The 27,279-nt window shown below is 35.4% G+C and overlaps 1 protein-coding gene across 7 annotated transcripts in view; it reads left to right on the forward strand.

The window, feature by feature from the left end:
• agtpbp1 (ATP/GTP binding carboxypeptidase 1) overlaps positions 1–27,279 on the forward strand; it is a 239,983-nt gene that overhangs the window by 149,507 nt on the left and 63,197 nt on the right. For all 7 annotated transcript variants that reach the window (XM_051928607.1, XM_051928606.1, XM_051928605.1 and 4 more), the window contains 10 exons: positions 2,389–2,483; positions 3,399–3,515; positions 8,850–9,580; positions 12,755–12,838; positions 15,965–16,051; positions 17,077–17,225; positions 20,947–21,034; positions 23,290–23,434; positions 23,581–23,731; positions 25,277–25,457. In XM_051928607.1, coding sequence (XP_051784567.1) covers positions 2,389–2,483; positions 3,399–3,515; positions 8,850–9,580; positions 12,755–12,838; positions 15,965–16,051; positions 17,077–17,225; positions 20,947–21,034; positions 23,290–23,434; positions 23,581–23,731; positions 25,277–25,457 — 1,828 coding nt within the window. The remainder of the gene's footprint in view (positions 1–2,388; positions 2,484–3,398; positions 3,516–8,849; positions 9,581–12,754; positions 12,839–15,964; positions 16,052–17,076; positions 17,226–20,946; positions 21,035–23,289; positions 23,435–23,580; positions 23,732–25,276; positions 25,458–27,279) is intronic.

A 27,279-nucleotide genomic window follows, 5' to 3' on the forward strand; every position in this document is an offset into this window, starting at 1 on the left:
TTTTGGCCCACTCATCTTTGCAAAATTGTTGTAATTCAGCTTTATTTGAGGGTTTTCTAGCATGAACCGCCTTTTTAAGGTCATGCCATAGCATCTCAATTGGATTCAGGTCAGGACTTTGACTAGGCCACTCCAAAGTCTTCATTTTGTTTTTCTTCAGCCATTCAGAGGTGGATTTGCTGGTGTGTTTTGGGTCATTGTCCTGTTGCAGCACCCAAGATCGCTTCAGCTTGAGTTGACGAACAGATGGCCGGACATTCTCCTTCAGGATTTTTTGGTAGACAGTAGAATTCATGGTTCCATCTATCACAGCAAGCCTTCCAGGTCCTGAAGCAGCAAAACAACCCCAGACCATCACACTACCACCACCATATTTTACTGTTGGTATGATGTTCTTTTTCTGAAATGCTGTGTTCCTTTTACGCCAGATGTAACGGGACATTTGCCTTCCAAAAAGTTCAACTTTTGTCTCATCAGTCCACAAGGTATTTTCCCCAAAGTCTTGGTAATCATTGAGATGTTTCTTAGCAAAATTGAGACGAGCCCTAATGTTCTTTTTGCTTAACAGTGGTTTGCGTCTTGGAAATCTGCCATGCAGGCCGTTTTTGCCCAGTCTCTTTCTTATGGTGGAGTCGTGAACACTGACCTTAATTGAGGCAAGTGAGGCCTGCAGTTCTTTAGACGTTGTCCTGGGGTCTTTTGTGACCTCTCGGATGAGTCGTCTCTGTGCTCTTGGGGTAATTTTGGTCGGCCGGCCACTCCTGGGAAGGTTCACCACTGTTCCATGTTTTTGCCATTTGTGGATAATGGCTCTCACTGTGGTTCGCTGGAATCCCAAAGCTTTAGAAATGGCTTTATAACCTTTACCAGACTGATAGATCTCAATTACTTCTGTTCTCATTTGTTCCTGAATTTCTTTGGATCTTGGCATGATGTCTAGCTTTTGAGGTGCTTTTGGTCTACTTCTCTGTGTCAGGCAGCTCCTATTTAAGTGATTTCTTGATTGAAACAGGTGTGGCAGTAATCAGGCCTGGGGGTGGCTACGGAAATTGAACTCAGGTGTGATATACCACAGTTAGGTTATTTTTTAACAAGGGGGCAATTACTTTTTCACACAGGGCCATGTAGGTTTGGATTTTTTTTCTCCCTAAATAATAAAAACCATCATTTAAAAACTGCATTTTGTGTTTACTTGTGTTATATTTGACTAATGGTTAAATGTGTTTGATGATCAGAAACATTTTGTGTGACAAACATGCAAACGAATAAGAAATCAGGAAGGGGGCAAATAGTTTTTCACACCACTGTATAGTCTTGTGGCAAAAAACATCACCTTCTGAGAGTTTTAAGGAATATTTGGTAAAATTGTGGATGTGCATCTTTCTTTGTGTGCATGTGTGCACATATAAGACATGAACGCACAATTGTTATATTTGTGTTATTAAAACTGATTCTCACATTTTTCCAGCATACGTTAATTTTTTCATTTCTGTCATATATTTTTCACACTATTAAATGTTATCACAACACATTAAAAAAGTCATGAAGCTGTTTTGTTATATTAGTATTGTATTTGAAAATTTATAGTTGATTATAAACATGTACTGAATCTGTTCACTCAACTTTAGAAGTTATGATTGTAAGAAAAATGTAATAGAGGAGTATTTCAAGTTAGTTTTTCTTACAAAATCTGTAGATTTATTTGGATTTTTATTGCCAATATTTTCTGGTTTCTAGTATTTTTCTTATTACTAAACTACCAGTCAAAGTTTTAGATACATACACAAAATACCAGTGTGATCTGCAACAGAGAAAAGATGTCTCCTGGCTGATGACTTTAATACCAGTTTCAGATATGACTGAGGTCAGCATCCTGAAATTGTGTGTTTTTTTTTTTGTTTTTTTTTTTTACTGTTGCACATGACACTGGTATTTACAGTGTATTTAAGGAACAAGCCAACTGAGGTACCTATAAGGCATTTATGTCAAAATAACATAATAATAAATTAACTCTTGATGGTAGTACATTTACAAAGAGAATGGCAATTTCAAAAAGTTAATCATGGTAATAATAGGTTTAATTAAAATTCATTACAATTTTAAAAATAAAAATCACTGACTAATTACAAATACTGTAAGTTGAAAATGAGGCTTTGCATCATGTTTGAATAATAAATTAAAAATTATTCTTTTCAAGCAGCAATAGCCATAAACAGCACTAGTAATGTCTTTGTTGTATTTTAAAATCAATTTAATGGTATCTTGATTGAAAAGGTACCAATTTCAGTTACAAAATGGTTAATTTCTGGGTGTGTCGAAACATTTGACTAGTATTTCTTATTGCATATTTGTCAAATTTCAATTTGCTTTTTTATGTTTTCTTCTCAGTGGATGATGTGGTGGATGAAAGTGATGACAATGATGACATCGAGGCTGAAAATGAAACAGAGACTGAAGATGATGAAAAGGACCACAGTTTGAAGGTATAAGTAACTGCTACTAAGATTTTAATTCAACAACTACTGTATGTATGTATGCAGGAAGGAAGGGATGCAATTGCAAAGGTTAATATTGCAGCCGATACTAAAGTTGGTGAATGAAAAGAAATAACTAACCCATTTAAGGAATACTATAAAGAATGTATTGTATTGTTGTGAAAGTGATGATCATGTCAATTAATTTCCTGGTAAAAATAAAACTTCTACAGCTTGATGCACTATGCATAGAGGAGCTGGATAAACCACTGAAACTTGATAAAAAGCAAGTGGCCATAAATTCCTTAAAGTGGTAAAGTCGCAGAATCAGATAATGTTTATTTTTATTTTTTAATTTATTTCTTTCTAAAGGTACACTGGGTAGCTACTAAATTCGGTGTGATGATATTAGCTATGTTATATGAAGCTAGAAAAGCTAACATGTTACTAAAAAATCTCATACCCAATTACCATTATTCATAAAGAAAAATAAAAACATTTAAAGTGCACATCATACAGACCACCTTTCATACTTGAACAATGATGGCAAGATCTTGGTGAAAGATTTAGCAAAAAAAATGAGGTTTGAAAACCTTCAGCAATTGTTTAATATAGTTGTTTTCAAGTTCACTCATGGACTTGTAGCGCTAAAGGGAAAAGAAATACTTCATGCACAGCTGGAAAAGCTTACCTCTAAGTACAATATTTTTTTTTTTTTGTTTTTGGCATTGTGTGCCACCAGTGTTTCAGCGAATGCATCATTCAAGACTTCAGTTTAATAAAGATAATTACATATTGAATAAAGTAGCTAGAGAGGTGTTCATTTCGGGTGTCTACCATTGCTTTAGTGTACATTATGCTATTTAACACTCAGTCTTGCTAAATATAAACCTTATTTATTTGAAGTTTTTTTTCCTGCTTCAGAATGAAGATATTGAAACTGATATCAACAAACTAAGACCAAAGCAAGATCTTTGTAGGCCACCTGAAGAATTAAAATATTATGAGAGATTTTTTGTGGAGCTTACTGAAGATTTTCAGGTATATTTTTCTTCACCAGCATTCCATTGTTAATTTGTATATACCTTGTAAATATTTTGGCTATTAGTAACCTTTCGAATTCCTTATTTTAAGTTTCTTTCAGAAATTTGAGTTTTAAGTCTGTGACCACTGCAAATAAATTTGACAAAACTGGAATGAATTTGCCAGTGAAAATAAACAAAACAACATCAAAAAAACTACAGAAAGCTTGTTGAAAGTCTTAATACTCATTACAATAAAATGGGGTACCTTCCAAAAATCTGCATAATCAAAGCTAGAAATATGTTCCGTATCTTTCTTGGATATTTTTGCTACCATACAAGTAATTTTACGTGTAAAAAATCAGCTTAGTATACTGTCTGGGGAAAAAATAGATTTATTTTCAGAAACTTTTTAAGCTTTCCAAGGTTTCCTGATTTTCTTTTGAACAGGTCAGGTCAGGTTGGGGAGCATGCCGGTACAGCACGTTGCCGTACCCACCACACGATGAAACATATCTGAATCCCAGTCACACGGTCCATTCCCACCCTATGCAAATGACTGTCTCTCTGCCGCAGCCAGGTATTACGTGCGCACCTCCTTGGCCTGGTCCAGCCACTTGGGTCCTTAACAGTGAAAATCCTGCGAGCCAGATCACTTTCGGAGAATTACACCACATGGCTGTAAGTGCTATAAGTAATGCTCCCTCACAATGCAGGTAAAGTGCCTCAATCAGGACTCCATGTGCAACCGCTTGTTTGACACAAATTCAAACCAGCATTACCCGAGGATTCACAGAAGAGACATAGTACCGAAGGAGTCCAGTGTTCATCACAGGTCACTGGATAAGTGTCCATGTCTCTTAACTATATAGCAAAATGAGAAGCACCAGGACTTTAAAGACTTGGACCTTCATCCTTTTCCAAAGATATCAGGAGCGCATAACACCCCTTTCCAGTGACCTCATGACCCCCCATGCCCTCCCGATTCATTGACTGACTTCATAGGAAGAGTGACCAGAAACATAAATTTTGCTGCCGAGGTAAGTAAACCACTTGACATGGTTGACGCTGACACTGATGATGGCTATGCCCAAGGGGTCATTAAAGGCCTAGATCTTGGGTTTTATTAAGGACACTCTTAAGCCTAGACCTCGGACTCCTCACTCAGTCTCTCGAGAGCCCCGATCAGAGCCTCCATTGACTCAGTGAAGATAACAGCATCATCAGCAAAGATCAGTGAATCTTTCTTCCCCAACAGATGCCTACAGCCACTGGCCCCCATGACCCTGGCCAACACCCAGTCCATGCAAGCATTGAACAGGGTAGGAGCAAGAACACACCCCTGACATACCCCAGAATCAAATGGGAAAAACACACAGATTCTGCCTCTACTCAGCACAGCACTCAAAGTACCAGTATACAGGCCAGCCATAACTTCCAGGAACTTCAGGGGGATCCTGTGAAGTATCAGGATGTACCACAGGGCAGCTCAATCAACTGAGTTAAACACCTTACAAAAATCAGCAAATGCTGCAAAGAATCTCTGCCGATATTCATGTTTATGCTCAATAAGAACCCTCAGTGCCAGGATGCAGTCGATAGTAGGCTTCTGTTCACGTTGCTGGTATGTGAGCGAGTGATCACGGATACCTCTTCTATGCAGTGGTGTGCTGGGGAGGCAGCATAAAGAAGAGGGACGCCTCATGCCTGGACAAACTGGTGAGGAAGTCAGGTTCTATTGTAGGCATGGAGCTGGACAGTTTGACATCCGTGACAGAGCGATGGGCGCTGATCAGGCTCCTGTCAATCATGGAGAATCCACTGCATCCACTGAACAGTATCATCGCCAGACAGAGGAGCAGCGCAACAGACTGCTGTCACTGTGCTGCTCCACTGACAGACTGAGGAGATCATTCCTCCCCCACACTATGCGACTCTTCAGTTCTACCTGGGGGAGTAAACGTTAACATTATACAAAGTTACTGTCTGTTATACCTGCATTTTTATCACTCTTTAATGTTGTTTTTTATCAGTATGCTGCTGCTGGAGTATGTGAATTTCCCCTTGGGATTAATAAAGTATCTATCTATCTATTGAGGATGACCTTAGCAAGGACCTTACCTGGCACCGAAAGCCGTGCTATCTCCCTCTAGTAGCCGCAATTCCCTTTCCAGATATGGATGACATGTCCCATTTTCCAGCCAGTTGGGATGGTGCCCGTCTCCCAAATGGAAGCAAAGATTGTTTGCAATGCCAGGAGGGACAGGCTTATTACCAGCCTGGAAAAGTTCATCCTGGATATTACAGATTCCTGCAGCATTCCCTACCCTCACCTGGTTCACCACCTGTGAAATCTCAGTGAGATTGGGTGTTCACAGCTAATTGGTGGATCACCCTCAATAACTGTGAACATAGATATGTGCGTAATGCTTTGATTCTTTTGTAAGCAGGACGTGAGTTACTAGACCATAGATTGTGTGTTGCTTGCTCACAGATTCCTCTAAGAAATGCCTCCTTGTCTGCCCTCAGAGCCCTTGCAGTCATCCTTCTCAGTTTCTGGCACAGAATGGAGTTGCCATCAAGCTATGCTCTGCGACTTCTCTTGATAATATCCAAGGTGCCCAGCAAGATAAAATACATCCTCCTGGTAACCTCAGCAACACCAACACATCCCTCTACAACCTTCAGAGTTTTGTCATGGTAGGTCTCCCACATCACATTAGGATCGTCAGTCACAACCAAGCCTGCAAGTTTCCTCGCAAAAACTGATCTAGGAGTCTTGCTAGGTCCAGCCTCATTCTCCTGGTAGGTGGTAGCCTGCTGGATCTTCAGAATAGCAACAACAAGCCTGTGGTCAGAATTTACAAACTGGGCACGTCTGTAGACCCTGCAGTTCTGTAGGAGTCTGTAGCATCTGCTCACGAGGATTTGATCAATCTCTTTTAAAACTTTTTTTAAACTATTTTTTTTAAATAATTGAAGCCCAGTTTTTTGTTTTTTTTTTTTTTTTTTTGATACCAAATGTTTAGAAATGACCAATTACAAATTAAGCAGTAATTGGTTAATACAACTTTAGTAATCTTTTAATGTATTTCAATATTTAAGTGCAGTGCTAGTCTACTTTTCTTTTTTGATCTACTTGTGTTTTGATTAATAACCCCAAGTTATTCAGCTGTGTTGTTAAGTCTAATTCCATTGGATTGGCACAATTGGACTGAAGTTGTCATTTTCAAAACAGAAGACTGCATTCTTCTCTCTGCTTTGCAATATGTGCATATGAGTGTTTGGCTGGGAAAGTCTGTGATGAGTAATGAAAATTTATTCCTGGCTGTAGTGCAGTAAATCAGCTCTTTATTTTAACTTTAACTCTATAAACATTACCTATGAAAATTGATATACTTGAATAAACAGTCATCAGTCATTTTCCAACCCGCTATATCCTAACACAGGGTCACGGGGGTCTGCTGGAGCCAATCCCAGCCAACACAGGCGAAAGGCAGGAACAAACCCAGGCAGGGCACCAGCCCACCGTAGGACATACACACACCCACCCACCCACACACCAAGCACACACTAGGGACAATTTAGGATCGCCAATGCACCTAATCTGTATGTCTTTGAATAAACAGGAAAAACAAATTATTAAAATAATATACTATGCAATATACATATAATATGTAGTTTTATGTGTCACTGTCTTTAAAACCTTAAACACACATCACAATTGTGGGAATTTTAAACGTTTACCAGAACATGCTTTCTGGTTTACTGACTTATTTCTTAGGGTACATTTCAGATAAATGGTGTAATGTGCTTTTATTGTCTTGTGAGTCTAAACATTGTTTGTTCCTTTGTTAACTTTTTTCCTTCACTTTTCTCTTTCATATTCTAACTATTATGCAAATATCAAAAAATTGTAGTAATTAATATTGTAAAGCCATTTTTAATTACATGCTTTATCCTGGACATATTAAACACCTTACCTCACTGTTATGGATACTATCTGCTTTCAATCCTACTTTACACTGCAAAGGAAATTCTTTTGCAAGATTTGCTGTCATTTTGTTTTGAACCATTCCTCATGTAAATCTGATTAAACCTTTTATATCTCATTCCTCATGGCATGACCATAGCATACTTACGTATTTAAAGTGTACAATTTATATGACATTTAGTAAATAACAAGTAGTGTTGATTGGAGAAATTTGTCAAAGTGTTTTTTGCAGTGAATATGCTGTTTTCACTGGTAACTTTTTTCACTCAGTATTTTCCTGGAAATTTGCTCTGCAGCTGGCTTAGGAGCATATTTTTTTTCCAGGCGCACCATGATGCATTGTGACATTGTTGTGCAATATTTTTCCCAGTCTCTAGCTGCGCTAGTCTCTTCTGCTTTCGGTCATTTCTACCCCTAGGGCACTCCAATTGCTGTGTGTGTGTCGCCAGTTATCTCAAAAAGATAAAAATGGGTCTCCAAAGCCACAAAGTTTGAGAAACACTGCTAGATTTCCACCCCATAAACAAAAAAAAAAAAAAAACCTCGCAGTATTACAAGTACTGGCACTGGATAAATAAGTAACACTGGTCTCTAAGACGGAATATGCGTGCAGATTGACCATATACCCAGCAACAAACTCAAAACAAGACTTGAAGGAGCCTTCCCTCACCCCTCCCCTCATCAGGAAACAGAAGGCAAGCTGTGAGTTAATATAAATAAAAAATGTATTACTATTTACAAGTATTAGTATTCTTGATGGAAGAAGGTAGTGCGAGGCATTTGCTCAGATAAATAGAAAACAAAAAAGCATGTTTCGCTATGCCCAGAGCTGCAACTTCAAACCATGAAACTTGCCCTTACAACCGCTTCCTGGCCATTTATTGTATTTTGTTTCTAGCATTTGTTCCTTCTGTGTCTTTTGTTTTTGAGGCACAGTGGTTATAGCACTGCTGCATTTTTAACATAATAATAGGTCCAGCATAGTTAGAAAACTTTTCCCTATCCCTTAGAAACACTTAAATGATCATTGCACCATTATTGTCTTCAATGCAGTTTGTGGAGTTTGGTGAAGTTTGTGAACATTTCTGTTATTTTGCCAAACTCTAGGCGAAGCACATTCAGTGGGGTTTACTCATCTATCATTAGATTATCATCATTATCTAAAGTACGTTTCAGTCTAGTTTGGATTTGAACAAGCAAGCCAGTATTCATTTATCAATAGGTGAAATTCCAGATGGGTTATACAGTTTAGTAGGATTTTTGTTTTTGATTATGTTGTTGTTATATTTCAAATGGCCTTTTAGTAAACCAAGTATGTCTTATATTTAATTGTTATTCTGATATTTTCAATGTTCCTAGGGATATAATTCAGGAACAGAGGAAGTTGCTTCCATTATTCCAGTTTCGGAGCCAAAGTTTTCTGGAGCCATTGTTGTACCCACAGCAGATCAAGAGCCAGCTGCCTGTCGTAACACTGTAAAAGGAGAGAAAAAAACTCTACGAACTGATGAAGAGAGCAAACAGACTTTAAATTCTTCCTTTTCTACAGCAGACTTAGAAAATCAAACAGCATCTTTAGATATGAACAATTTTCAAGTCTGTTCTGAAATCCCCAATTCCACTAAACACTTATCTTCACAGTGCCTCAATCATGAACTTGTCAGGGATATGGACAAATTATCACTAGGTGGAGAAAGTGCCTCAAAAAACCTCAGATACTGTCCTTCTAAATATGTAAATGGTCAAAATAGCAAGATGTCACATGAGTGCAGTGACTGTTGTAATGGTTGTCAGATTATTTCAGGATCTATTGTACCTTCAGTTGTGGACACAACTACAGAGACCACACATGCGGATGAAGCAGAAAATGATGATGACAGCAGTTCACATTCTTCAAGTGACCAAGGATTTTTGGAGGTTCCGGATACAGCAGCCTTACTTCCTTTACATGACCCAGACCTCTACATTGAAACTGTTAAAAACACCAAATCTGTTCCAGAGTATACAGAAGTGGCTTATCCTGACTACTGTGGTCATATTGCACCTTCTTTTAAGGAGCCTATTCTTGAAAGACTTTATGGTGTGCAAAGGTATTTTTGTATGCAGTTGCTCTAATCTCTTTCAGATTTTGCATACTTTATATTCTATACATCAAGCATTTATTTTTAGGATATATATATATATATATAATATATACAATGGTGTGAAAAACTATTTGCCCCCTTCCTGATTTCTTATTCTTTTGCATGTTTGTCACACAAAATGTTTCTGATCATCAAACACATTTAACCATTAGTCAAATATAACACAAGTAAACACAAAATGCAGTTTTTAAATGATGGTTTTTATTATTTAGGGAGAAAAAAAATCCAAACCTACATGGCCCTGTGTGAAAAAGTAATTGCCCCCTTGTTAAAAAATAACCTAACTGTGGTGTATCACACCTGAGTTCAATTTCCGTAGCCACCCCCAGGCCTGATTACTGCCACACATGTTTCAATCAAGAAATCACTTAAATAGGAGCTGCCTGACACAGAGAAGTAGACCAAAAGCACCTCAAAAGCTAGACATCATGCCAAGATCCAAAGAAATTCAGGAACAAATGAGAACAGAAGTAATTGAGATCTATCAGTCTGGTAAAGGTTATAAAGCCATTTCTAAAGCTTTGGGACTCCAGCGAACCACAGTGAGAGCCATTATCCACAAATGGCAAAAACATGGAACAGTGGTGAACCTTCCCAGGAGTGGCCAGCCGACCAAAATTACCCCAAGAGCGCAGAGACGACTCATCCGAGAGGTCACAAAAGACCCCAGGACAACGTCTAAAGAACTGCAGGCCTCACTTGCCTCAATTAAGGTCAGTGTTCACGACTCCACCATAAGAAAGAGACTAGGCAAAAACGGCCTGCATGGCAGATTTCCAAGACGCAAACCACTGTTAAGCAAAAAGAACATTAGGGCTCGTCTCAATTTTGCTAAGAAACATCTCAATGATTGCCAAGACTTTTGGGAAAATATCTTGTGGACTGATGAGACAAAAGTTGAACTTTTTGGAAGGCAAATGTCCCGTTACATCTGGCGTAAAAGGAACACAGCATTTCAGAAAAAGAACATCATACCAACAGTAAAATATGGTGGTGGTAGTGTGATGGTCTGGGGTTGTTTTGCTGCTTCAGGACCTGGAAGGCTTGCTGTGATAGATGGAACCATGAATTCTACTGTCTACCAAAAAATCCTGAAGGAGAATGTCCGGCCATCTGTTCGTCAACTCAAGCTGAAGCGATCTTGGGTGCTGCAACAGGACAATGACCCAAAACACACCAGCAAATCCACCTCTGAATGGCTGAAGAAAAACAAAATGAAGACTTTGGAGTGGCCTAGTCAAAGTCCTGACCTGAATCCAATTGAGATGCTATGGCATGACCTTAAAAAGGCGATTCATGCTAGAAAACCCTCAAATAAAGCTGAATTACAACAATTTTGCAAAGATGAGTGGGCCAAAATTCCTCCAGAGCGCTGTAAAAGACTCATTGCAAGTTATCGCAAACGCTTGATTGCAGTTATTGCTGCTAAGGGTGGCCCAACCAGTTATTAGGTTCAGGGGGCAATTACTTTTTCACACAGGGCCATGTAGGTTTGGATTTTTTTTTCTCCCTAAATAATAAAAACCACCATTTACAAACTGCATTTTGTGTTTACTTGTGTTATATTTGACTAATGGTTAAATGTGTTTGATGATCAGAAACATTTTGTGTGACAAACATGCAAAAGAATAAGAAATCAGGAAGGGGGCAAATAGTTTTTCACACCACTGTATATATATATATATATATATATATATATATATATATATATATATATATATATATATATATATATATATTTTATTATTTTTTTTTTTTAATAAAGTTTATTGGTCCGTTGTATTCTTTTCAGTTGATATTAAAGAAAAAATGCAATTTCTGTCGGAATTGCTGATTCTCGTGTTTCTATACTTTGTTTATGTGGAGTTTGGTATTACAAAGAGGTGAATAAATAGTCAGCAGAGAGCAACAGGCTACCAAAATACTGTTCTGTTTAGCTGATGTTACAGCAGAAGGTAAAAATAGTTACTAATGAGTTTTCATTACCTTAATATACTGGAAACAGTGTACATGAAAGCATTACAAAAAGGTTGCATAGTATACATTAGTAAGTCATATTTTTTTTTTCAAACTCTGAGATCATAAACGACTATTAATTAAATGATGTGTAGTACAACAGGTTGAAATTATTTTTATATGCAGGGAAACAGCTGAGTTTATGTAATTTTTTATAGGCAGATATATATTTCATTAATTTACTTAATTCACTGAAAATATTCCAAACCGGTTGAGCTATGTTCTTAACCCATTGGTTTATGGAAAGGATACATTATCCTCTTTTGTAATGTCATTTATCACTGACTTTCCTTTCTTTGCTAATCCTAACAAAATGTAAACAACTTAAAAATAACTTTGAGCTTGTATATTTTTTATCTGCATATTCAATTACAATGAAATTATTTAATGAGATGATCTGGCGCCATGTCCAAGTGTTGTTTCTACCTTACCCCCGATACTTGCTGGGATAGGTTCCATCTTCCCCACAACACTGTTCTGGATAAGTGACTTTAGAAAACTGATGGACAAATGGATGAAATTATTTATCTCCTCTTGATTTTAAAGTAAATAGTGTACGGATAGGCCATTTTTTTCTGTATTTCAGTTACTTGAGCACTTGTGTTCATTCTTAAAATAAGTAATCTACTTGCAGTTTATTTTCTTTTATAGTTACAGGATTAGTCAGACTGATCAATGTTAACTAGTACAATTCCAAAACTGGTATCACAGTTGTTAAATGTTAATTATTGCCAACATCAAAAATAAATATCTAGTTACATCTCTTAATTTTTCTGGGGAAGATGCACTGTAAATTTTTCAACTACTTTGCAGAATACATTTGAGCCAAAATATGATTTATACACAAGGAGCCCAAGGACATTGGTGGTTTGAGAGAAATAACTTGACATTAATTAAATTGTGGTCCCAGTGCTCCCAACTTTCTCAACTGGGAGCTGAGATGGAACTTATCCTCATTTGGTATATACTATTCTAGGTTAGAATACCACGCATTTTTATTGTAGAGTTTAATATTTTATACAGTATTTATTTCCTTTTAGTATGAATACTTTTTTCAAAATAGTTTTGTTTATATGTAAATCTGTTTCCATGTTTTGTTTGCAGGGCTAAAATCTTTCAAGATATCGAGAGGCTAATTCAGTCAAATGATATAGTTGATAAAGTGGTGTATGATCTTGATTTGCCCAGGTACAAAAATTTACGTATTTTTTCATTGCTTAATATATGTTTGTTCACAAATGTTTAACTGTTATTGTAGTTTATGAAGCTGTCATTTTATGTAAATATTTCTCCTTAAACATTTTACATTTTCTTGCCTTGATAAACATGTTTAGGCAATATTCATTTGTGCATCTTGGTACAATGATATTTATTTATTTATTTATTTTTTTTTTTTTGGGTACATTGAACAGATGTCTTTCTGTTCTCAACAGTCCAGAGTTTAAGTGCAAATTGTTTATATTAAACTCAACTATTGAACAATGATGAACACACACACAATGGTTATATTAGGATTGTAGGTTAATTTATTGTTGATAATTTTGAATAAATAACTCGTATCATACATATATGTTGCATACTGTATGACCAATATTGCCACTTAAATTATCCTATCATTGCAAATATGTTCCTGAATACAGTAAAATAAACAGGTAATGCAAACCCACAGATGACTTATAGCATGTGAATATAGAGGAGAGATGCATTTTAGTTTGGTAACTCATCTATACTGCTGTTTCCTTGTGCATGTAATGAAACAAGTTCATAACACAAAAAATAAAGACATTACAATGGTGCTTTATTCAAATAAGTCAGACTGTTTAAAAAGAATGTGAAAGAAAGCACAATGCCTTGTAAACTACTAACTCTTTCTTGGAATAATCTTGCTTCATAAGAGGGCAATGTGTCATGTTGTATGGGTTTTGATAATGTCTAGGGCTTCTGTTTGTGTGCGTGCATGTATGTGTTTTTTTTTTTTTTATTTGCCTGTTTGATCAATCTTATAGCACCTTATGTTATAACAGGCCTCAGTATATAATTCTAGTAATTGTTTCTCATTAAACAAAAACAACTTCACTTTGAATAGTTTCTTGTTGCAGTACTTTAACATGTTGCTGTACGCTTTATCTCCAGGCGCAACCAGGATTCTCATAAACCAATATAGAGTGGTCTGTTTAAAAGTGGAGCCTTGATCAGTCCTGCTCTCCACAGCTGTCTGATCTATTCCAAGAGCATCTATCCTTGCGCTCCTCCATGGAGCTTCCCCTGACCGCTTTGCCACCTTGTCACTGTATTGGCTTCCCACTGATTCTGTTACCTTTTTTCTTCACCTAACTTCCTCAGTCTTTTTTCCTTTTGTCACTTTTTTCTCCTTGTTCTTCTTCACAGACCCCCTTGTCCTCAGTGAATGCAGGTTTGCCAAACAAACCATGGAGCCCTTGTCAGGGATAGCTGCTTAAACTACTTGCGAGCATGCTAAATGCAATTAGCCAATTCCTTCATCAAGAATCTTGTGGCCACATAGCTTTTCTCTCACACACCTACTCTGACTGGGTCTACACTGCCTCGCTATTACTTTATTAAAACTCGCATTGTCGCAAATCTTTATCTCGCTTCACCAAAAGACCTTTGCTGTTCTCAAAAGGGAAAACAAAGCTTTCAGTGTACCATCTAAGTGTACTTTTGAAGAAATATATTTTGTAATGCTTTGACCAATATAGATAAACACATAAAACCTTTGAATGTGAAAACAGATCCACTACATCATGTCATTGTGTCAATTAAATGGTAAAATATTGCAGTACAATACTATATTCAATCCATATATAAAACACATATTTCCTCTATCTTGCTGGTTATTGGGTTTGGCCTTCACTAAAGGTTTAAACAATGTGCATTTGGTTCTACTGTGTTTTTTTAGGTATAGCATTAGGTACATACCCTTGATAAACAAGTGCCTAACTGCAGAAGTATTAACTAGAGCAATCTGAAATTAAATGCTGTAATTTCTTTGTACAGAATATGTTCCTCTTGCATACTTCATTGGCCTATGAATAATTAATCTCCTGATTTATTTCTCCTTTCACTTAATCAAGAGCACCTTATATAACAAAGAAAATCATTGTGTATTGTTTTCTTTATTTCTTATTGTTTTATTTTTGCTATTGCAAAAAAGTATTTAAACAAAATACACATGCATTGACTAATAAGGAAAATTGAGGTAACACGATATGTGGTATTTAGGTATGGTTTATAAATGTTAGAAAGTGGTACTCATTTGCCAATAAAAACTTGTCATTAAATGCCACCAATGAAAAACATATATATCCTCCTAACACGGGTTAAAAAATAAAATGGAAAAATAAACTGGAAACACAAGCCCAATATACAATTTATTTTACTGCCAAGTTACCTGTTTTGCCCGTTACTAGGAAAATGTTCCATTTCACAGTTATTAAAAGCAAGTTTTGTAAAAGTGCTTTCAGTCTATGAAAGCAGGCTGTTCAAAATGTTCACTAAGTATCTTATCTTGAAATCATGATTATAGGTTAGTTTTATTTTCAAATGAACATTTTTTAGTCCTAATAATGTCAACCTGCCACCTACATGTGTTCATGTAATATTAAAAAAATGATCTTTAAAAGATACTCTAAAATGTGCAGCAGTGGACTTTTAGCTCCAGATTTCAGTTTAAATTCAGTATGTAATACGTTGTAAAATATGAACATGGCATTCTAGCAAGGCTGCCAGTAAAGTTTGTCAGTTCTACTTGCAGATATTGATGATTCAGATATTTAATATTATCCACTTGACCTAATAAGTACTTAAGTTGCATTTCATGTATTTTATCTACCTTTAAACAAGATTCTGTAGATCAGAAAAACAGGTTTATCATATTGAGAAGTTTATACAGCTTAAAAGAACCACTTTTCACAAAACGCAGACATCTATAGTAAGTTTTTCAACTGAAAAATGCACAAACTGTATGATGAGGACATTATTCTACAGTATATGTCAAAAGGGATGTAAATATCGGATGCAGAATTCTTCACAGGATTCTTCTACATTTTATGCAATATAAGCAACTAGTATGTTTGCCATTTTTTTGACTGTTGTATTTATTCTAGTTAAATTATATCCAAACACAATGAAAGTAACCATATGGCAAATATCCTTTCATCTGTCTAATTATTCTAGTGCTGGTATCAAACATGAATGACAGTTTTCATAAAGAAGGTCACTGTGATATTGAGCTTGTTATGCATTTCACTATTATGAAATATATATTTTGTTTACAAGTTCTTTTTATTTCAGTTGCCCAGTTATCGATGAAGGGGAGTCCTTAAAATTTAATTCTCAGTTTGAGTCTGGAAATTTGCGCAAAGCAATTCAAGTTAGAAAGTAAGCATGTTTTCTTGTAATAACTGCCTACTTACAGTGTTTTGAGCATTATTGTACAGATCTTTCTTGACTGTCTGTTTTTAATAAACTGCAAATTAAGTATTTTGTATTGCAATAGCATTAGTAAAGATACAAAATGTACTTTCATGAAGTCTTTCTTTTTGATTCAGTTACTTTATCTATACTTTTTTATGTATTTCTGCTGTCTATCCAGAACAAGTTAAAATGGATTTCTCAAAAATATTTTATTTTTGGAAAGGATTTTGGAAATCATTATTGTAAAAAATAATTTTTAAAATCAATTTTAAATTAAGTGACATAGGTACATATACTAATGTTATTTTTTTTCTTCCTCCTGTGATATTAATTAAAAATTATTAATTACTAGTAGATATGTGAGTAAAAGTTAAGTAAATAGTCCCCACTTTTTCTAAAGGTTGTGTTTTTTTTTCCCCCCAAAAGAATCTCAACTGAATACAATTTTATAAAGACAAAGTATCCATCTAAAAGACAACATGGTTAAGTAAATACATGAATAGTCTTTGAATAACAAATTGGTTGGAACAATTTCCAATGTAAACATGCATGTGAAAGTGATATCCGTTTTTAATAAGCCAAGCATACAGAACCACAGTTTTGAGAATTTAGTTTTACAAGCTTTTGTTTATGAGAGTCTGAAGTAGAAACACACCTGGTAAATCTGTTTTCAGCATGACCTGACTTTGCTGGCCTTGGTCAGTGGTGATGAGTGAGTATGTACATTTGTTTTGTATTCTGTGAAACTGGTCAAGTTCAATAAGAAAGTTTCACTCTCAGTTGACCCCTTTTACTAATGAATGTTTGCCCTCCTACTTTTCATGTCAGCTTTTTAAATATCTTTCTAAAAAAAAGAAGCATTCCAAAATTTAAACTGCCATATTTCAGGTGTATATCTTTTAGCTACACCATCCAGCTTCAACATTTGCAGACGTCTTAGGATTAGAAATTATGTATGCACTTTGCTAATATGAATGTCTTTATTCCAGGTTTGAATATGACCTCATATTGAACCCTGATATAAACAGCAACCATTACCACCAGTGGTTTTATTTTGAGGTTAGCCGAATGCGCAGTGGTATCAGCTATCGATTCAACATAATCAACTGTGAGAAGTCCAACAGCCAATTTAACTATGGTAGGATATACTTATTTGTGTAAATTGTTACTAATGGCCTATACTTTAAAATGTGCTCAAAATAGTATGTTGACTTTTTAATTGCTTGCAAAAATGCAGTAAATCAGAAAGACACCTACAAAGACTCCATGTAAGCATTATATAATTAGCCTGGGACTTTATCATTTTTTTTGTCAAAGGAAGCGAGAAAAAAAAGTAAAACCTGCACATAGTTAATCTCGACTAAAAACACCAGCATGTTGATATATTAAAAAAATGCATAATTAATCCCAATTTAAAAAATGAAATATATTTTTGCTAATGTATAATGTCTTTAATTATAATTAAAATATTGCAATTTAAAGGTGTTTTTTAATGTTACATATATAGACTGTTATTGTGCTCTCCACTAACTTTACAAATATTACTTTCACAGTTATTTTATGTTTAATTGAAAGAGATTTTAGACAACTACAAATCACAATTTTAAATTAGCTAATGGTTACTAGAGGGACATGGATATTCATGCTGTTTGTGCTTCATAAGTGACTGTAGCACTTTGGGGGGTTGGAAGACAGTATTAAAATCTGACATCTGAATTAACTCTATGTAATCTTAAAGCTCCCTCTGCTGGAGATTTTTGGAACAAAAGATAAACATCAGATACTTTTATGTAAGTCATTATTCTCACAAGTATAGTGAAAAATATACCTAACATACACTAATCACCATGAAACACATCACCACTCTTTGGTGCCATGCTTAGTGAGTATAACAACCTTACCATAAAATGTCTGTCTTCATTACCTGAAAAATCTCAGAATACTACTTGCAACTTTTTCATAATCCTATCACTATTAATTTAAATAGAAAACATTTTTTAGGATTTCCTTGACCTGAAAATCCCCCCCCCCCCCCTTTTAAAATTTCACAAAAATACATGTACAGTAATTGACAGAATTTAGTAATAATCATAGTCATTGGGTTTTGCTTTAGCACTTCTGATTTTACTTTCAAGGGGATGACTTTATGATCATTATTGGGTTTTGCCACATATTTCATGTCTTGTATTGAAGCTATGTTGTTCTGGATATTTGAGAAGTTAAACCACAACACGTTGTGAACATAACTTGCTGCATCCTGCGGGTCAGTGTGATGACAATTTTTGAATTAGGCATCAAATGTGAGGATGACTGAGAAACAGGATTGTGTGTCATCTGCTGAGTGCAGCAAGGTGTGCGCTGAAAGATTGACAAGGAGATCAGGTGTTAGTACTAGTGCTGTGCATTTTAAAATCATCCTAGATTCAATCTTCTTATATGTGGAAATTAAGCTTCATTGTGGTTCATAAAATGAAAAATAGTATTAAAAAGAATTTTCATAAAGCAGGTGTTCCTAAAGTGGGGAAAGCCTGTAAAACCTGTAACTTCCTATGTTACAAATGTGCTTTATAATACAAAACTCTGCAACACAGTATTATTTAGGAATTACAGGTATGTAAATATAACAAAATTCTGTTAGTTAACCATCTCACAGCTATTAGAATGTTTTTATACATACAAAAAACAAACAAAAAAAAAAAAACCACATGGAATAAATTCCAAAGCAGTGTGATAGAGAGAAGATTTTTAGGGACCTTCAGGTCTCATCTTGATGCTGTTTTGGAGATTTTAGGGGAATAGGATTGGCAAGCTTGTTGAGCAGAGTCATGGAATTTACTTCAATAAATCACTTTTGATGTTCAGCAAGGATTACTGTTTTTGCTGTTAATCATTTATTACAGCAGATATGCAGGAGGACAGCAAACAATCCTGAGTGTTCAGCTTGGTAGTTCTAACTTGATAAAGAAATTCCTCAGCTTATAAAGACATAGATAAGAAATATACATTATGATAGCCAGAAAACAGTTAATCATCTTATAGACTGCAGAAAGTTGTTATGAGAGTTTGAAACTAATGGTAAACAACTTATCACATGATAGTATCTTTTCCATTTTATGATGTGCCTTATAGCAATCTGTTGTACAGAAACCAATATTTAAATATGGAGATACATAAAAAATTGAAGTAAAAAATGTATAGGTGTGTGTATGTGTATTTGCATGTGTGTGTGTGATAAATTTCCTTCACAGCTGAATGGTCTGTTCTTGCTACAGTTGTTTTAATGTTCAAAGTTTGAAGGTCCCACACAAAGCAGCTTTGATCATGTAGGCTCTTTGTATTGCATTATAGACAAAGTATTACATATGGAAGAATACTTTAGACAAAAATTAAATAAATAAACCACAGAATTAAAAGTTGTAACTGTTCATGTCTTGAGGAAAATCTGAGTGCAAGAAAAAGTGTGTGAAGTGGCTACTTTAATTCAAGAATCTCAGAATTCATCATCCTCTCCAGAGTGGATGTCTGAAGTGTCTGCTGTAAGTGTTGCAGTTGATAGCCAACAATTTTACATCTATTTTGCTGACAATTCACCAGGCTGAAACTAGTATGCCATAGAGCCCAACCTTTTATCTGACAGAAAAAGACAGTTTTTGTGTCAAGGTATATTGCATGCTTCTTACAGTGTCATTGAAATAAGTAAATGATTAAAAATAAGCAACAAAAGCATACAGTAGTTTGGAAAACATATTTGGCCATTTTTGCTAATTTTATGTTATTTATTAATTGCCACATTTCAGGTTGTATATTTTTTTTTTATTTTGTCCAATGACAACAAAAATGGTAAAGAATATAAACCACTAACCACAATCAGTTGACTGTCTCAGTGACAAAGACACAGAATAACTACACTTTAATTTACAGAAACTGAATTTAAATGTAGTCTTTCATACCTGGATTTGCTGTGACACTTGCTGTCTTTTTTGAGAATACATTTTTCACTAGAAGTGATCTTTCACAGAGGGCAAACCTAATTAAATGCTGTTACCACTTAGTGTTCACACTAACATAGGCTTAGGCTTAGCAATCACAGGACATCTGGTTGGTCAGATCTTTGATTTATATAAAATAAATACATATAAATCTACATAAATAATAAGCAAATATTTTGCACCAGTGTACAGATGACAAAGCCCTGTATGGACAGTACAACATTTGCATAAGCTACAGGACTAAGAAATTAGTCATTTTAAAATGTGGTACAAATATTTTTGCCAATAAATTGGGACTGTCCTTGGAAATACTGAATATCTATTCAGCGTAGTGTTCAATAAGGTTATGTCTCTGATATGTTCTGGTATAGATTGTTTTCAGGTGGCAGTGTGATCAATTAGTATCCTTTCCTGGGTTGGTTCCTGCTTTGCATCTTATTTTAAGGGGAAAGTCAACCAGGTCCCTGTAAGAATGTGATAGAACTATGTTGGATGGGCGGAGTAAAGTGAAATAAATTCTGGAAATTGAGAACATCCCAGTTTTAGCTGCTTCTTTCACTAGACCCCATATTCATTAATAATTATTTTTTCCTTATACTCTAAGTGAACATATACTGCTGGTAAAGGGGATTAGAATAAAGGCATTGAAAGCAATGGTAATAAGCATACAATATGGATTAAATGACTTGCAAGAAGAATTCTAGATGTGCAAATTTAATTTTGACTATCACATGAAAAACAAGTAAAAATGAAGGCTAATACCACAAAATAATGCATCTTAAGCAAGTGCAGTGTGTCCCTCAGTTTTAAATCCAAAGGTTTCATAGTTATATTTTTAGTCATAACTTACTGTATTTCTGTTTTGGATAGGTATGCAAGTTCTGATGTACTCTGTCCAGGAGGCACAAAATGGTAGACCTCACTGGGTAAGGACTGGAACTGACATCTGTTACTACAAGTAAGTATACTAGAGGGAAAAATGGTATCTTAAAGCTTCATGTATTTAGTCTTTGTGCTTTGGACTTGAATCCATTTAATGCAGATAAAGTTGGCTCTAGCATTTCTGCGCTCATTAGAAAGCTGTAGAGCAGACATGATATCCATATTACTAACCGAGAATAAACCGGATATGGACGCAGGTACACGGCGATGGGACCATGAGACATACTGCGCAGGTACCTACAGCACGCGTCTCATAAACCGCAAGCGAAGTCTTATCCACCGCGAACGAAGGAGTCATGGCCCAAAAACGAAAGAGCTCAACTAACGTGAATGAGAAATAAAGCAACAACGCGCCCATAGCTAACGACTAACGACACAGCCACACAAAAAAGAGATTCTGCGCTGTACCTCAGAGTCAAACGGAAGAGGCTACGGAGGCCCCACAGGTCCACAAAGATAGTACGGAAGGCGTGGGAAAGTACGAAAGGCGCAGGCGCCGACAATAATCTCTTTCAAATCTATTTCAGGTTACCCAAGACCAGGGGTTGGCGAGCGAAGCGAGCAGGGGGCAGAGCCCCCTAGTTTCTAGATAGTTTACTGTCAGTCTTGTGATTTCATATTATCTTCAATAGTGTCCCTACGGTAACTCAGGTATTTGGCACCACATGATGTATACTACTGTGGTGGGCTGGTGCCCTGCCTGGGGTTTGTTTCCTGCCTTGCGTCCTGTGTTGGCTGAGATTGGCTCCAGCAGACCCCCGTGACCATGTAGTTAGGATATATCGGGTTGGATGATAGATGGATGGATGGATGATGTATACTATACAGTATACATATATAAATCACACAAATGACTGCTACATTGTATGACAGGAATTTCCTATCATTTCACAAATTATTCATATTAATGCTAGTACAGAGTACTACTAATCATTATAATAATATAAGATCAATATATAATACACATAGTACTAAATATTCAGTTGAAGAAATGCAAAAATTTTAAAGTGTATGCTAGTATTTAATAAAGATTCCAAAGACTGAGGCATTCTTTCCCCTATGTGATAAAAGGCCCATCAATTAATTATTCCCATAGCGCTCAGCATCTTTTACAAATACAGTAAGTGACTCCATGTTCTTACCAACTAAAAGTCAAACCTTTTATAGGTAAGTAATCATGCAATTCTTTCAGCTTATGTTGATCCTGCCATCATTTTTTCTTCTGGCTTTTATTCAGTCAGCAGGGTAATTTAAAAATGACTAGCAGTATTTAATATGCTGTGCCTTTTTTGGGAAAAATATATGTATATACAGTATATTTCTTATATTAATTTGCTTCATCATGCCTCTCTTAAATAATATTACACTCCCTCTCCAGTTGAATGCTTTCCCATTATAGTAAACTCACCTACTCCAGAGAAATTTAACTACCCTCTTTTTTGTTCAGAATGCGGCATATGCACATTTTTTACTTACTGCTCTATCAAATTCTTGCAGTTTCATTATCTGATAATAAGAATTTAATTAAGGCTTATCTTGAACAAGCTGCTTCTTATTTTTATGTATGGATCATTGACTGTCATTTAGTTGAGTATAACAAAGAATGGCAGCCTGCACCATAAAGTAAAGCCGGGACTGTTCCTTCCCATTTTATGTAAATAACAATTTTAAAATACAGAGTATGTACGAGTAATGTATAAAAAAAACCTATACTAATTACTTTGCACATTATTTATGTGACTTCATACCAAACACCCATGTTGACATTATGTATGTTTTGGAAACACTTGCTTTTACTCCCCTTAAAACTCATTGTTGGCAGGCATTTGTATTCTGATTATGAGTCAAAGCATTTTAGGATTTAAAAGTAATATAAAAAAATTTTTTCAGTATCTTTTTCTTGATCACTCTTAATAATCAAAAATGACACAAAATGAGAACCCACCCTGTTATTCACAGGCTACTAAGTGTTAGTAATTAGAAATGTTTAATAATTACAATAGATGCTGCTTAATGATGTTGTAAACACATAGGCAGTTTTTTTTTTTCCTTTTTTTTGTTTGGGCAGAAGTAAGACTTTGCTATATCTATAAATGACTTTTGCATAAATGTGAATATTTACAAACTCTATCTCTTAGCATTAAATCCTTGTTCTTTTAAAATGCTTTTCAGTATCTTAAAGTTATTTTAACTCTGATAAACACTACTGTGGATAATGATATCTTTGTTGCTATTTTAATAATAATTTTTTATGTTCACTGTACAAAATAGGAACCACTTTTCCCGAAGTTCTATTGCTGCAGGAGGTCAGAAGGGGAAGTCCTATTATACCATGTCTTTCACAGTAACATTTGATCATAAGGATGACGTCTGTTATTTTGCTTATCATTATCCTTACACATACTCAACTTTGAAGGTAAGCAAGAAAATCTGCATGTACACATTGCCTCATTTTTTTCTTTATTTATTTAGTTTTTAATTATTACGTGAAATTCTTTCTTTAGGTTTTTTGGTCATTATTACTCTAGCTCTTAACTGGTACTTCATGTTCTTTATTCACAGATGCACCTTCAAAAACTGGAATCTTTGCGCACCCCTGAAATATACTACCGCCAAGATGTGCTCTGTGATACATTGGGTGGAAACAGCTGTCCAGTCCTAACTATCACAGCAGTGCCAGACCCCAAACATTATGAAAATATCTTTCAATTTAGTGAGTGTCTTTGTTTCAGAAGTAATTTGCTTATGGTAGTAAAGGAGGCTTTTCCTCTACTGACCAGCTTTAAAATGTAGTCACACTTTCCTTTTACATTAAATCTCTATTTTCATTAGTTCACTTTCCATGAATTATACCTCTTTATTTGTCATCTTCCTGGAAAAATTATCAAATTGTCATTCAATGCGTTTTAGCAGATTCCAAGGTGTGGTTGCTTTGGACATTTTTTGGGCCCCACAAGTGCAAGAAACAAAAACAATACCAACGATGACACTTAAATTTAATGGGGATTCTCAAAATTTAATATTATCAGTTTAAAGTTAAAAGTATCTTACTGGAGAAGTACAATTGAGTATATACAGTATGTGGTGATAGATGACTGGGGTCCTTGCCCGGTCGGGACGCCCTTCTGAGGAGAGGACCAGGGGAGAGGACATATCAATAGCAGTACCTCCCACGGGACACAAAGCTGCTAACCTTTACTGCTATAGTCTGGGAAACTTAGTAATGTCATTTATTATTTATAAATTAATCTAAATCAAATAAATTTTATGCAATTGAGTATTAGATTGTCTTTTGTGCAACATAATTTGGCTGCATGTATTCTTTAAATTAACAGTAGTATATTTTAAACTTTTTCTGTGAGAGCTTTGACAATTTTTAATCTCGAATAAGGCAAACTGAGAAACACTTGAACATCAACATTTTTTGTTGCCAACATGGAACATTGTTTTTGACTTTACCTAACTATGTAAATATGTATTAATTATTTTCTGTGTTTTGTTCCAAACAGTATTAGTTTACATTATTTAAAAATGAATCATTGGACTTCCAAAATATCCTAGAGACTAAATTAAACAGGTTAAGTTTTGATTAAATATTACATATGCACATATTCAAAAAATTATATTCTTTAGGGTGGCTAAATGGCAAAGTGGTAGTGGTGCTTCCTCCCAAAAAGTAAACCGGGGTTCATGTCCTGGGTGCTCCCTGCACGGAGTTTGTATGTTCTGTCAGTGTATACTTGGATTATTCACTCTGTGATGTACTGGTTCCCTGTCCAATTGGTATTCCTGCCTTGTGGCCTATGGTTGCTGGGATAGCCTCCAGCGGCCCCACAACCCTCCCCTGTATAAGTGAATTAATAGATAAGGATGGATGGATAAATACATAATGTTCTATATGGCAGACTCAATTTTAATTTAGCAATATCCACAAAGTTAGTGATGACTTGGATTTCTCAGAGACTCAGAGTACCAAAGGACATCCTAATTAGCATTCATTTATAGTTGTATATTTAAATGTATTTTTAAATCATTTAGAAGTCTTTAAATGATTATTTGGCTAATTTGGGTTATAGTTTGACCCTTTCAAAACCTCAGTAAAAAGTATGTTATTCCACTTGCTTTTGTCCATGTTATTTATGTTCCAAATATGCATAACTCCTGGTCAGAGTAATATTAATTTCCAATAATGCCTCTCTTTTAAGTAATCTGTATCCTTATGTAATATAAATAATTTATGTATGTTTGTTTGTATTAGGAAATCGTCCCTATATTTTTCTCAGTTCTCGAGTACATCCTGGTGAGACAAATTCGAGCTGGGTAATGAAAGGAACTCTGGAGTTCTTAATGAGCAACAACTCGGTGGCTCAGAGTCTGCGAGAAGCATATATTTTTAAGATTGTTCCCATGCTGAACCCAGATGGCGTTATCAATGGAAAGTGAGTTTCTGTGTAGGCACTGCATTAATTATGTGTAAAGAGAAGCCAAAAATACAATAAATTGTATACATTATGAACTCATGAAATTGAAATAGTTTTTGTTTCTTTTTATGCAAGATTTTATTTAATTACCCATTTTATTAGTCTTGACAAAAATAATTGACAAATTAGTAAGCACTGATTTTACAATAATAATTAAAAAGCTTAAACTTTGCATGCCTTGTGAACTGAGACATTTCAGAGATCTAGTAGCTATGCATAAAATATACGAGCCAGAATGGATGTGAAGATTTTGGCGGTGTAATATCGTCATGTTTTATTACAAAATACTAATGGTTACCTATATATTAGGTATGAAAGCAATCAGTATTATTACAGTGATCCCTCGCTATATCGCACTTCGCCTTTCGCGGCTTCACTCCATCGCGGATTTTATATGTAAGCATATTTAAATATATATCGCGGATTTTTCGCTGCTTCGCGGGTTTCTGCGGAAAATGGGTCTTTTAATTTCTGGTACATGCTTCCTCAATTGGTTTGCCCAGTTGATTTCATACAAGGGACGCTATTGGCAGATGGCTGAGAAGCTACCCGGCTTACTTTCTCTCTCTCTCTCTCTCTCTCTCTCTCTCTCTCTCTCTCTCTCTTGCGCTGACGTAGGGGGGTGTGAGCAGGGGGGCTGTGTGCAGCTGCTTCCTGAAGGACATGCTGCACGGTGCTTCGCATACTTAAAAGCTCAAAGGGCACGTATTGATTTTTGACTTTGTTTTTCTGTGGCTCTCTCTCTCTCTCTTCCTGCTCCTGACAGAGGGGGTGTGAGCTGCCGCCTTCAACAGCTTTGTACCGGCGGTGCTTCGCATACTTAAAAGCCAAAAAGCCCTATTGATTTTTTTTTTGACTTCTTGCTTTGTTCTCTCTCTCCTGACGCGCACTCCTTTGAAAAGGAAGATATGTTTGCATTCTTTTAATTGTGAGACAGAACTGTCATCTCTGTCTTGTCATGGAGCACAGTTTAAACTTTTGAAAAAGAGACAAATGTTTGTTTGCAGTGTTTGAATAACGTTCCTGTCTCTCTACAACCTCCTGTATTTCTGCGCAAATCTGTGACCCAAGCATGACATTCTAAAAATAACCATATAAACATATGGTTTCTACTTCGCGGATTTTCCTATTTCGCGGGTGGCTCTGGAACGCAACCCCCGCGATGGAGGAGGGATTACTGTATTGCTTTTCATACAATATGTTGGCTAAAGGAAAGATGATTTGCAGAATTTTTTTACCTGAACAAATTTGACATTACTGATCTTACAAAAATGGATGAAAGGAAATGTTCTGATAATGTGACATTTTGAAAGCTAAAAGGTAGTTCAATGTCAAATAATACCTATGCTTTGTTTAGCCTTTTTCCAATATTTTCATCCAATAAAAGATTCACAGTACAAAAGTAACTAAATGGATAAAAGAAGGTAAGATGTAACATTTTGTTTTATTGATAAGCCCAGATGATATTAGCTTATAAATTAATTTTTATGTACTGTATGTGAATTAAACATGTAGAGAGAAAATAAAACTGGTCTTAGCATTAAACCCTTAAAATTCTTGTATAATTGTGAACAGAAACAAGATAGTACTGTCTTTAGATTTCTGTATGTGTTGAAAATTATTTGATAAGCATAATATAAAATATTAAAGAACCATGCCTGATAGTCAAACTAAATTGTAAAATGTGCAGTGAATTATTTGGTTAATAATATCAAAATCAGTTTTGCCTAAAACCATAATAATCTGCATTTAATGATATTAAGATATCGTATAAAATAGG

Source organism: Erpetoichthys calabaricus, chromosome 5, assembly GCF_900747795.2.
Source record: "Erpetoichthys calabaricus chromosome 5, fErpCal1.3, whole genome shotgun sequence".
Taxonomy (NCBI): Eukaryota; Metazoa; Chordata; class Cladistia; order Polypteriformes; family Polypteridae; genus Erpetoichthys; species Erpetoichthys calabaricus.